This window comes from Littorina saxatilis, linkage group LG7, assembly GCF_037325665.1.
Source record: "Littorina saxatilis isolate snail1 linkage group LG7, US_GU_Lsax_2.0, whole genome shotgun sequence".
In the NCBI taxonomy this organism is placed as follows: Eukaryota; Metazoa; Mollusca; class Gastropoda; order Littorinimorpha; family Littorinidae; genus Littorina; species Littorina saxatilis.
In genome coordinates this window covers 59,054,243-59,067,100 of record NC_090251.1, presented here as the reverse complement: position 1 = coordinate 59,067,100, position 12,858 = coordinate 59,054,243, and the positions used below count along the sequence as shown (strand labels likewise).

General features: G+C 44.9%; 2 protein-coding genes across 7 annotated transcripts in view; both read right to left on the bottom strand.

Moving 5' to 3' along the window:
* Positions 1-824, bottom strand: part of LOC138970269 (uncharacterized) — a 2,757-nt gene extending 1,933 nt beyond the window's left edge. The window contains exon 1 of the mRNA XM_070342764.1: positions 658-824. Within this exon, the coding sequence (XP_070198865.1) occupies positions 658-824 (167 nt within the window). The remainder of the gene's footprint in view (positions 1-657) is intronic.
* LOC138971916 (remodeling and spacing factor 1-like) overlaps positions 1-12,858 on the bottom strand; it is a 129,464-nt gene that overhangs the window by 412 nt on the left and 116,194 nt on the right. For 3 of the 6 annotated variants that reach the window (XR_011457423.1, XR_011457427.1, XM_070344762.1), the window contains one exon: positions 1-4,536. This exon is cut by the window's left edge. Coding sequence is in view for 1 of the 6 variants with exons in the window: in XM_070344762.1 (XP_070200863.1) it covers positions 4,492-4,536 (45 nt within the window). In the remaining 5 variants the exon portion in view is untranslated. The remainder of the gene's footprint in view (positions 4,537-12,858) is intronic. The other 3 variants (XR_011457426.1, XR_011457425.1, XR_011457424.1) reach the window with 3 other exon arrangements.

Genomic DNA, 12,858 nt, shown 5'->3' with positions numbered 1-12,858 from the left:
ATCATCGCATCCGCTCTCCTTAGCAGTAATGTGATAGGAATGCTTTACTCAATCATCCGCTCTCCTTAGTAGTAATGTGATAGGAATGCTTGACTCGATCATCCAATCTCAAAATCATCTTGACACAGGTGGAAACCATACCTATACTCAATCATTCAGTCATGTTGATACAGGTGGAAATCATGCTTGACTCAATCATTCACTCTCAGTCATGTTGACACAGGTGGAAATCATGCTTGACTCAATCATTCAGTCATGTTGATACAGGTGGAAATCATACCTATACCCCCTTTAAGGCTGCCATATTCGTAGCGTTCATTAATTAATTCATATTGTTTACACGTGCCAATAATGTTATAAAACTGTACCTAAGGGGATATAATAACGATTGGCTGTAGCTTTCGAACACAGAAAAGCTTTTTTCAGTATTGCAAAGTGGTGTTGATAGTGTCGAATGTAAACAGAACAGTCTCAAAGTGAAAGTGGATGTTTTCCGGAAATTGCGCAGGCGGAAATATACGATCTCTCACAGCACATATTCCCAAGAATAAGGCCACAGGCTTCAGCTGACAAGCTACAAGTACATCTAATTTTCTAATAGGCCTATGTACTCACGTGTCCAGCAAAACTTTGGCGAGTTCAGTATCCCCTTTGTACTTGGTTCTCAATTTGAAGCGATGGTCCTCTGACGAAAACAATCTTTCTTTCAGCGCGACCGAGCGCTGGTGCTGCATGGTGATGAAGCAAGGAGTCCACTTTCTCTTCTCAGCAGATTTAGTGGCCTTGACAGCTTTAGACGGGTTTACTTCTATCTTTTTTGCCATTGTACGCAATCGCGCTTTGACTGTCTCCAACACCATCTTTGGTTTACGAAACGTCACAAAGTGACGTCAACGGTCTAATAATAGCCCAAGTCCTGGAGAACTGTTGCTAAACAATGCAATAAAGAATTAATTATTTCTTGTAATTGGTAAGGACTTCAAACCTAAAACTTTGCAGGAAGCTTAATTTATACATCCCCGCAACGATGGGAAAAGCCCTGGAAGTAATTAAACTAATTAAATAGGACTATGTCAGCCTTTAAAGTCATGTTGATACAGGTGGAAATCATACCTATACTCAATCATTCAGTCATGTTGATAGAGGTGGAAATCATACCTATACTCAATCATTCACTCTCAGTCATGTTGATAGAGGTGGAAATCATACCTATACTCAATCATTCACTTTCAGTCACGTTGATAGAGGTGGAAATCATACCAATACTCAATCATTCAGTCATGTTGATACAGGTGGAAATCATACCTATACTCAATCATTCAGTCATGTTGATACAGGTGGAAATCATACCTATACTCAATCATTCAGTCATGTTGATACAGGTGGAAATCATACCTATACTCAATCATTCAGTCATGTTGATACAGGTGGAAATCATACCTATACTCAATCATTCAGTCATGTTGATACAGGTGAAACTCATACCCATGACATCAACAATACATGTAACAGCAGAATGGAACACGTCAGTCTTAGCTAGCAATGAAGCGTACAGCAAAAAAATAAGTAAAAAAACCCAACAACAACAATACATGCAACAGCAGAATGGAACACGTCAGTCTTAAAGCTAGCAATAAAGTGTACAGCAAAAAGACAAGTACACAAAACAACAACAACAATACATGTACCTCAATCAACAACAACAATACATGTACCTCAATGTATTATGACAGCCAGGAAGCAGGCTCGGTCATTCTGGCAAAGAAAAGAATGCAATGTTTGGTTTAATTGAAAATGGTCTTAGTTTTTCAGAATACTTTTTGTATGGCATTGGCTGTGTGCTCTTCTCTAACGCGACTCACCCATAATGCATTGTGTAGCACTGTACAACATTAGCACGGAGAACAGTAGTAACCCATGGTAACCATCTCCTTCATAACAAGAACAGAGCAACAAGGAGGGATGAAGCTAGAATGACGAAAGCTAACGCATCTTAGCAACAATTTCTTTTCAAAACATGTTTCACAACCCTTATTACAATGCAGATATTAACAGCGTTAACACACACTACACTTTTCAATGTTGGCCTTGATATGTGAACACTGCTTAATTTACACGCTGAAGTTACATTTGATTTCATTTGCAACCATCTACCCCCCCCCCCCCCCCCCCCCCCCCCCCCCTTTGGGGCAAAATAACAGTTACTGCTTATTCTAATGCCTGGTTGCTTCCCCTCTTTCCAGACCTGAATGTTTGTGAATTGTGCGGCCCTGAAAGGGAGCTGTGCGTCAGACTGTGGGCAGGGGACAAGGACTATTTTGTGTCAATACTGTTTGCGGTGGCACACACGCTGTATGAAGCTGTTGGCACCTTGGCTGTATGGAGCGTACAGGAAACCATGGCGATGTTCCCCATCACCCCTAATTCATAGTAATTATAATTCTTCAAAGTACATTGTGCACATATACAGTACAGGTACATGCACTGATCTAACCAGAGACAGGTGGATAACAGCTAAGTGACATATCTTGACCTTGAAGAACTGAACCAGTAAGTTCTTCAGAGTAGTCACCCAATAATGTCTTATTTCTGTATACACCACTTTTGTATTGCCGTACACATACACACAGCTTTTCTATCTTGCAGCATGGAGAGCACACAATAAATCTGTTGTTCACGCTATACACGCATTCATTATCATTATTCAAACTTGGTCTCATTTTCACTTTTGCTCAGCAGCTACTTTCAAATTAACGAATTCCAGAAATAACTTCCATGGGTTTGTATGGATTGTCTTTCACTACCCATACCAACCGTCTTTCACTACCCATACCAACCGTCTTTCACTACCCATACCAACCGTCTGTCACTACCCATACCAACCGTCTGTCACTACCCATACCAACCGTCTTTCACTACCCATACCAACTGTCTTTCACTACCCATACCAACTGTCTTTCACTACCCATACCAAGTCTTTCACTACCCATACCAAGTCTTTCACTACCCATACCAACCGTCTTTCACTACCCATACCAACCGTCTTTCACTACCCATACCAAGTCTTTCACTACCCATACCAAGTCTTTCACTACCCATACCAACCGTCTGTCACTACCTATACCAACCGTCTGTCACTACCCATACCAACCGTCTTTCACTACCCATACCAACCGTCTTTCACTACCCATACCAAACGTCTGTCACTACCCATACCAACCGTCTTTCACTACCCATACCAACCGTCTTTCACTACCCATACCAAGTCTTTCACTACCCATACCAACCGTCTGTCACTACCCATACCAACTGTCTTTCACTACCCATACCAACCTTCTTTCACTACCCATACCAACCATCTTTCACAAGTCTTTCACTACCCATACCAACCGTCTTTCACTACCCATACCAACCGTCTTTCACTACCCATACCAAGTCTTTCACTACCCATACCAACTGTCTTTCACTACCCATACCAAGTCTTTCACTACCCATACCAAGTCTTTCACTACCCATACCAACCGTCTTTCACAAGTCTTTCACTACCCATACCAACCGTCTTTCACTACCCATACCAACCGTCTTTCACAAGTCTTTCACTACCCATACCAAGTCTTTCACTACCCATACCAACCGTCTTTCACTACCCATACCAACTGTCTTTCACAAGTCTTTCACTACCCATACCAACTGTCTTTCACTACCCATACCAAGTCTTTCACTACCCATACCAACCGTCTTTCACTACCCATACCAACCTTCTTTCACTACCCATACCAACCGTCTTTCACTACCCATACCAACCGTCTTTCACAAGTCTTTCACTAGCCATACCAAGTCTTTCACTACCCATACCAACCTTCTTTCACTACCCATACCAACCGTCTTTCACAAGTCTTTCACTACCCATACCAACCGTCTTTCACTACCCATACCAAGTCCTTCACTACCCATACCAACCGTCTGTCACTACCCATACCAACCGTCTTTCACTACCCATACCAACCATCTTTCACTACCCATACCAACCGTCTGGGTCTACCCATACCAACAGTCTTTCACTAAGGTCTGTGTGATTTCTGTGTCACGTTCTATGCATCTCGTTGTGTGTTAGGGTCTGTGTGATTTCTGTGTCACGTTCTATGCATCTCGTTGTGTGTTAGGGTCTGTGTGATTTCTGTGTCACGTTTTATGCATCTCGGTGGACAACCACTATCACAACAATGTTATTTCACCTTCACTCTGTCTTCAGCATCTACTTGCTCTTCACTTCAGCACTCAACGCTTGATAGCATCCTGATGTTTCAGTCGTTCAATTTCACACAAGATTTTCTGCACTCTCCAAGAAAGACATTCTCTAAGTCCTGAAGCCAGCTGCTCAGATCTGAGTCACTCAGAGAGATCAAGCGCTCTCGTAGTGCGTCTCTTCCAGAGGGGGCAGAAATCCTGTCGGCAACGCTGCTTGCACTTCCCTTGTGGACGCTGCCTCCATCAAGTGGAGTGGCCATGATCACGGGGAGGGTCTTCAGCTGCCGACTGCAACAACAAGACACACAGCTGTATGACATCAGCAAGCTAGCTTAGAACCAGTCAACACTACCTCCCCCTAGTCAGCTAGTGGACTGGCAACAACAACACACACAGCTGTATGACATCAGCAAGCTAGCTTAGAACCAGTCAACACTACCTCCCCCTAGTCAGCTAGTGGACTGGCAACAACAACACACACAGCGGTATGACATCAGCAAGCTAGCTTAGAACCAGTCAACACTACCTCCCCCTAGTCAGCTAGTGGACTGGCAACAACAACAAGACACACAGCTGTATGACATCAGCAAGCTAGCTTAGAACCAGTCAACACTACCTCCCCCTAGTCAGCTAGTGGACTGGCAACAACAACACACACAGCTGTATGACATCAGCAAGCTAGCTTAGAACCAGTCAACACTACCTCCCCCTAGTCAGCTAGTGGACTGGCAACAACAAGACACACCAGCTGTATGACATCAGCAAGCTAGCTTAGAACCAGTCAACACTACCTCCCCCTAGTCAGCTAGTGGACTGGCAACAACAACACACACAGCTGTATGACATCAGCAAGCTAGCTTAGAACCAGTCAACACTACCTCCCCCTAGTCAGCTAGTGGACTGGCAACAACAACACACACAGCTGTATGACATCAGCAAGCTAGCTTAGAACCAGTCAACACTACCTCCCCCTAGTCAGCTAGTGGACTGGCAACAACAACACACACAGCTGTATGACATCAGCAAGCTAGCTTAGAACCAGTCAACACTACCTCCCCCTAGTCAGCTAGTGGACTGGCAACAACAACACACACAGCTGTATGACATCAGCAAGCTAGCTTAGAACCAGTCAACACTACCTCCCCCTAGTCAGCTAGTGGACTGGCAACAACATGACACACAGCTGTATGACATCAGCAAGCTAGCTTAGAACCAGTCAACACTACCTCCCCCTAGTCAGCTAGTGGACTGGCAACAACAACACACACAGCTGTATGACATCAGCAAGTTAGCTTAGAACCAGTCAACACTACCTCCCCCTAGTCAGCTAGTGGACTGGCAACAACATGACACACAGCTGTATGACATCAGCAAGCTAGCTTAGAACCAGTCAACACTACCTCCCCCTAGTCAGCTAGTGGACTGGCAACAACAACACACACAGCGGTATGACATCAGCAAGCTAGCTTAGAACCAGTCAACACTACCCCCCCCTAGTCAGCTAGTGGACTGGCAACAAAACACACAGCTGTATGACATCAGCAAGCTAGCTTAGAACCAGTCAACACTACCTCCCCCTAGTCAGCTAGTGGACTGGCAACAAGACACACAGCTGTATGACATCAGCAAGCTAGCTTAGAACCAGTCAACACTACCTCCCCCTAGTCAGCTAGTGGACTGGCAACAAGACACACAGCTGTATGACATCAGCAAGCTAGCTTAGAACCAGTCAACACTACCTCCCCCCAGTCAGCTAGTGGACTGGCAACAACAACAACACACACAGCTGTATGACATCACAGACCTGTTTACCCCCATAAGTGTTTTGGAGTAATGCTCAGCCCCAAAAATAGTAATCCTGGCACAAAAATAGTAATCATCCAGCATTCATCGCCAATTACAACGCATATGACAACTGTGTCTGCGAAACGCAATCCATCATTCACAAACAAAACACATCAGTCAGTTTTTGTAGTCATCATAATTTCAAAGAAGATCACATCAAAAGCACATGCATCACTGATTCTTTTTCTTTTGCTCGTAGTAGGCCTTTTTCAGTGTGTCAAGCGCTTCTCTACTGTACTTGCGCTTGCCGAATGAGTGAGGGCGAGACTTCACCACTAGAATAAGGCTCTCCAGCGTCTCATCAGACAAGACATGATCTCTGGTCAGTCCTGTGCTCTTTCACCCCATTTTGCCATTGAAAAAACCAATGCCAAACATGTGAATTGATAAAAAATAAAAAATAAATTTTTTTTTTTTTACATTTTTTTTATTTATGAAAATCGTAGTCTTGACACGGATAGCGGAATGGCGTATTTTTTGCAGAAAATCGTAATAAATTACGCCAAAATCGTAAGGGTAAACAGGTCTGACATCAGCAAGCTAGCTTAGAACCAGTCAACACTACCTCCCCCTAGTCAGCTAGTGGACTGGCAACAACAACAACACACACAGCTGTATGACATCAGCAAGCTAGCTTAGAACCAGTCAACACTACCTCCCCCTAGTCAGCTAGTGGACTGGCAACAACAACAACACACACAGCTGTATGACATCAGCAAGCTAGCTTAGAACCAGTCAACACTACCTCCCCCTAGTCAGCTAGTGGACTGACAACAACAAGACACACAGCGGTATGACATCAGCAAGCTAGCTTAGAACCAGTCAACACTACCTCCCCCTAGTCAGCTAGTGGACTGGCAACAAGACACACAGCTGTATGACATCAGCAAGCTAGCTTAGAACCAGTCAACACTACCTCCCCCTAGTCAGCTAGTGGACTGGCAACAACAACAAGACACACAGCTGTATGACATCAGCAAGCTAGCTTAGAACCAGTCAACACTACCTCCCCCTAGTCAGCTAGTGGACTGGCAACAACAACAACACACACAGCTGTATGACATCAGCAAGCTAGCTTAGAACCAGTCAACACTACCTCCCCCTAGTCAGCTAGTGGACTGGCAACAACAACAACACACACAGCTGTATGACATCAGCAAGCTAGCTTAGAACCAGTCAACACTACCTCCCCCTAGTCAGCTAGTGGACTGGCAACAACAAGACACACAGCGGTATGACATCAGCAAGCTAGCTTAGAACCAGTCAACACTACCTCCCCCTAGTCAGCTAGTGGACTGGCAACAACAACACACACAGCTGTATGACATCAGCAAGCTAGCTTAGAACCAGTCAACACTACCCCCCCTAGTCAGCTAGTGGACTGGCAACAACAACAACACACACAGCTGTATGACATCAGCAAGCTAGCTTAGAACCAGTCAACACTACCTCCCCCTAGTCAGCTAGTGGACTGGCAACAACAACAAGACACACAGCTGTATGACATCAGCAAGCTAGCTTAGAACCAGTCAACACTACCTCCCCCTAGTCAGCTAGTGGACTGGCAACAACAACAACACACACAGCTGTATGACATCAGCAAGCTAGCTTAGAACCAGTCAACACTACCTCCCCCTAGTCAGCTAGTGGACTGGCAACAACAAGACACACAGCAAGCTAGCTTAGAACCAGTCAACACTACCTCCCCCTAGTCAGCTAGTGGACTGACAACAACAAGACACACAGCGGTATGACATCAGCAAGCTAGCTTAGAACCAGTCAACACTACCTCCCCCTAGTCAGCTAGTGGACTGACAACAACAACACACACAGCTGTATGACATCAGCAAGCTAGCTTAGAACCAGTCAACACTACCTCCCCCTAGTCAGCTAGTGGACTGGCAACAACAACACACACAGCTGCATGACATCAGCAAGCTAGCTTAGAACCAGTGAACACTACCTCCCCCTAGTCAGCTAGTGGACTAGCAACAACAAGACACACCAGCCGTATGACATCAGCAAGCTAGCTTAGAACCAGTCAACACTACCTCCCCCCAGTCAGCTAGTGGACTGGCAACAACAACAACACACACAGCTGTATGACATCAGCAAGCTAGCTTAGAACCAGTCAACACTACCTCCCCCTAGTCAGCTAGTGGACTGGCAACAAGACACACAGCTGTATGCCATCAGCAAGCTAGCTTAGAACCAGTCAACACTACCTCCCCCTAGTCAGCTAGTGGACTGGCAACAACAACACACACAGCTGTATGACATCAGCAAGCTAGCTTAGAACCAGTCAACACTACCTCCCCCTAGTCAGCTAGTGGACTGGCAACAACAAGACACACAGCTGTATGACATCAGCAAGCTAGCTTAGAACCAGTCAACACTACCTCCCCCCAGTCAGCTAGTGGACTGGCAACAACAAGACACACAGCTGTATGACAATTGACATCAGCAAGCTAGCTTAGAACCAGTCAACACTACCTCCCCCTAGTCAGCTAGTGGACTGGCAACAACAACACACACAGCTGTATGACATCAGCAAGCTAGCTTAGAACCAGTCAACACTACCTCCCCCTAGTCAGCTAGTGGACTGGCAACAACAACACACACAGCTGTATGACATCAGCAAGCTAGCTTAGAACCAGTCAACACTACCTCCCCCTAGTCAGCTAGTGGACTGGCAACAACAACAACACACACAGCTGTATGACATCAGCAAACTAGCTTAGAACCAGTCAACACTACCTCCCCCTAGTCAGCTAGTGGACTGGCAACAACAACAAGACACACAGCTGTATGACATCAGCAAGCTAGCTTAGAACCAGTCAACACTACCTCCCCCCAGTCAGCTAGTGGACTGGCAACAACAACACACACAGCTGTATGACATCAGCAAACTAGCTTAGAACCAGTCAACACTACCTCCCCCCAGTCAGCTAGTGGACTGGCAACAACAAGACACACAGCTGTATGACATCAGCAAGCTAGCTTAGAACCAGTCAACACTACCTCCCCCCAGTCAGCTAGTGGACTGGCAACAACAACACACACAGCTGTATGACATCAGCAAACTAGCTTAGAACCAGTCAACACTACCTCCCCCCAGTCAGCTAGTGGACTGGCAACAACAAGACACACAGCTGTATGACATCAGCAAGCTAGCTTAGAACCAGTCAACACTACCTCCCCCTAGTCAGCTAGTGGACTGGCAACAACAACAAGACACACAGCTGTATGACATCAGCAAGCTAGCTTAGAACCAGTCAACACTACCTCCCCCTAGTCAGCTAGTGGACTGGCAACAAGACACACAGCTGTATGACATCAGCAAGCTAGCTTAGAACCAGTCAACACTACCTCCCCCTAGTCAGCTAGTGGACTGGCAACAACAAGACACAGCTGTATGACATCAGCAAGCTAGCTTAGAACCAGTCAACACTACCTCCCCCTAGTCAGCTAGTGGACTGGCAACAAGACACACAGCTGTATGACATCAGCAAGCTAGCTTAGAACCAGTCAACACTACCTCCCCCTAGTCAGCTAGTGGACTGGCAACAAGACACACAGCTGTATGACATCAGCAAGCTAGCTTAGAACCAGTCAACACTACCTCCCCCTAGTCAGCTAGTGGACTGGCAACAACAAGACACACAGCTGTATGACATCAGCAAGCTAGCTTAGAACCAGTCAACACTACCTCCCCCTAGTTAGCTAGTGGACTGGCAACAAGACACACAGCTGTATGACATCAGCAAGCTAGCTTAGAACTAGTCAACACTACCTCCCCCTAGTCAGCTAGTGGACTGGCAACAACAAGACACACAGCTGTATGACATCAGCAAGCTAGCTTAGAACCAGTCAACACTACCTCCCCCTAGTCAGCTAGTGGACTGGCAACAAGACACACAGCTGTATGACATCAGCAAGCTAGCTTAGAACCAGTCAACACTACCTCCCCCTAGTCAGCTAGTGGACTGGCAACAACAAGACACAGCTGTATGACATCAGCAAGCTAGCTTAGAACCAGTCAACACTACCTCCCCCTAGTCAGCTAGTGGACTGGCAACAAGACACACAGCTGTATGACATCAGCAAGCTAGCTTAGAACCAGTCAACACTACCTCCCCCTAGTCAGCTAGTGGACTGGCAACAAGACACACAGCTGTATGACATCAGCAAGCTAGCTTAGAACCAGTCAACACTACCTCCCCCTAGTCAGCTAGTGGACTGGCAACAACAAGACACACAGCTGTATGACATCAGCAAGCTAGCTTAGAACCAGTCAACACTACCTCCCCCTAGTCAGCTAGTGGACTGGCAACAACAACAACACACACAGCTGTATGACATCAGCAAGCTAGCTTAGAACCAGTCAACACTACCTCCCCCTAGTCAGCTAGTGGACTGGCAACAACAAGACACACAGCTGTATGACATCAGCAAGCTAGCTTAGAACCAGTCAACACTACCTCCCCCTAGTCAGCTAGTGGACTGGCAACAACAACACACACAGCTGTATGACATCAGCAAGCTAGCTTAGAACCAGTCAACACTACCTCCCCCTAGTCAGCTAGTGGACTGGCAACAACAACAAGACACACAGCTGTATGACATCAGCAAGCTAGCTTAGAACCAGTCAACACTACCTCCCCCTAGTCAGCTAGTGGACTGGCAACAACAAGACACACAGCTGTATGACATCAGCAAGCTAGCTTAGAACCAGTCAACACTACCCCCCCCCCCCCCCCCTAGTCAGCTCGTGGACTGGCAACAACAACAACACACACAGCTGTATGACATCAGCAAGCTAGCTTAGAACCAGTCAACACTACCTCCCCCTAGTCAGCTAGTGGACTGGCAACAACATGACACACAGCTGTATGACATCAGCAAGCTAGCTTAGAACCAGTCAACACTACCTCCCCCTAGTCAGCTAGTGGACTGGCAACAACAACACACACAGCTGTATGACATCAGCAAGCTAGCTTAGAACCAGTCAACACTACCTCCCCCTAGTCAGCTAGTGGACTGGCAACAACAACAAGACACACAGCTGTATGACATCAGCAAGCTAGCTTAGAACCAGTCAACACTACCTCCCCCCAGTCAGCTAGTGGACTGGCAACAACAAGATACACCAGCTGTATGACATCAGCAATATGTAACCCTAACCCTCTCTCTACTGAAAATACACTAAATTCCTCACCTCAACTTAACCAAAAGGATCTATCCTCCCTGGCCAAGAATCTGTCAAGGAGTCTAAAAAGTGTTACAATTTTTAGACTTTTTTTTTAAACCTCCTTAAATTTACATGAATAAACATCTCGGTATTCCTGTCCTTCAATTGCAGCATTTTATTTTTCAGTCAAGTGTTCGGTTTATCAAATATTTGCAGATAAAGCACAAATGACTGTATGTTACATTTACACCACAACATAATTTCAAGGTGCTGTCATTTCCTTAGGTTCAGCTTTAGGCAACTGTTTCACTATCCAATGGCTTGATGGCTGAATGTAGAGTTGATCTGTACTAAAGCAACACTTGAAAAAAGTTTCTCCTGTCTCAATATAAGCAAAATCATTTATCCGTTAGTTACTTTACACCAAAGCCCAGAATCAAAGATACAATTCAACATTAACCTATTTACACTGTTTTTAAAACAATGAAATTCTCTATGGAAGTGCAGAAAAGGTTCCAGTAAATTTTCATGTCATTTGTTTTGCAAACCTTAACCTCAATCATCAGGTTATTACTTAATTTGAAAAAAGCATGGTCAGCGGTGTAGAAATTATTATCAAATCACCCTCTTGAGTTACAAACAAGAAATCATAATAAATCCTTTTTACGATAGAATAGTCAGGTTGGTACTCCACTACGGTACCAAATTTACCCATGATCTGTACGTTACTTTACACCAAACAGCAAGTACAAGGTACTGAATTTAAATTTAATGGGCTATGCTCACATCAGTTAAACAGTATTTCTAACTTGTTTGTTCTAAGCTACCTGTCTCAAGTCAAAATAAAGGGTTAAATTAATGGTTGTGCCTTTTTGGTTGTGTGTACATCTTTACACAAAAGGATGGTGTAAAGTAACATACAGAAGGCTCCGAAGATCTGCAGGTCCATTTGAAGGGTAATTTCTCTTTTATTTAGCTCATAAACCCTCAACAGACTTTCTTTCTTTATTTGGTGTTTAACGTCGTTTTCAACCACGAAGGTTATATCGCGACGAGGGAAAGGGGGAGATGGGATAGGGGAAAGGGGGGAGATGGGATAGAGCCACTTGTTAAGTGTTTCTTGTTCACAAAAGCACTAATCAAAAAATTGCTCCAGGGGCTTGCAACGTAGTACAATATATGACCTTACTGGGAGAATGCAAGTTTCCAGTACAAAGGACTAAACATTTCTTACATACTGCTTGACTAAAATCTTTACAAACATTGACTATATTCTATACAAGAACCACTTAACAAGGGTTAAAGGAGAAACAGAATCCGTTAGTCGCAGAGAAATAAGGATGTGGAAAAGAAGACTTTTGGTAAGTGAAATAAAGGTGATGGATCCAGTCAGGTAGAAATAAGACAACAAGAAAAGAATTGGAAAACTGCAGGGAATAGTAGGGAGAGTTTTCTTGGAAGGAAATATAGGTGAAAGGACTGGTAAGGCAGAAATAAGACAAAAGAAGAGAAGAAACAGAACCGTTAGTCGCCTCTTACGACATGCTGGGTAGCATCGGGTAAATTCTTTCTAG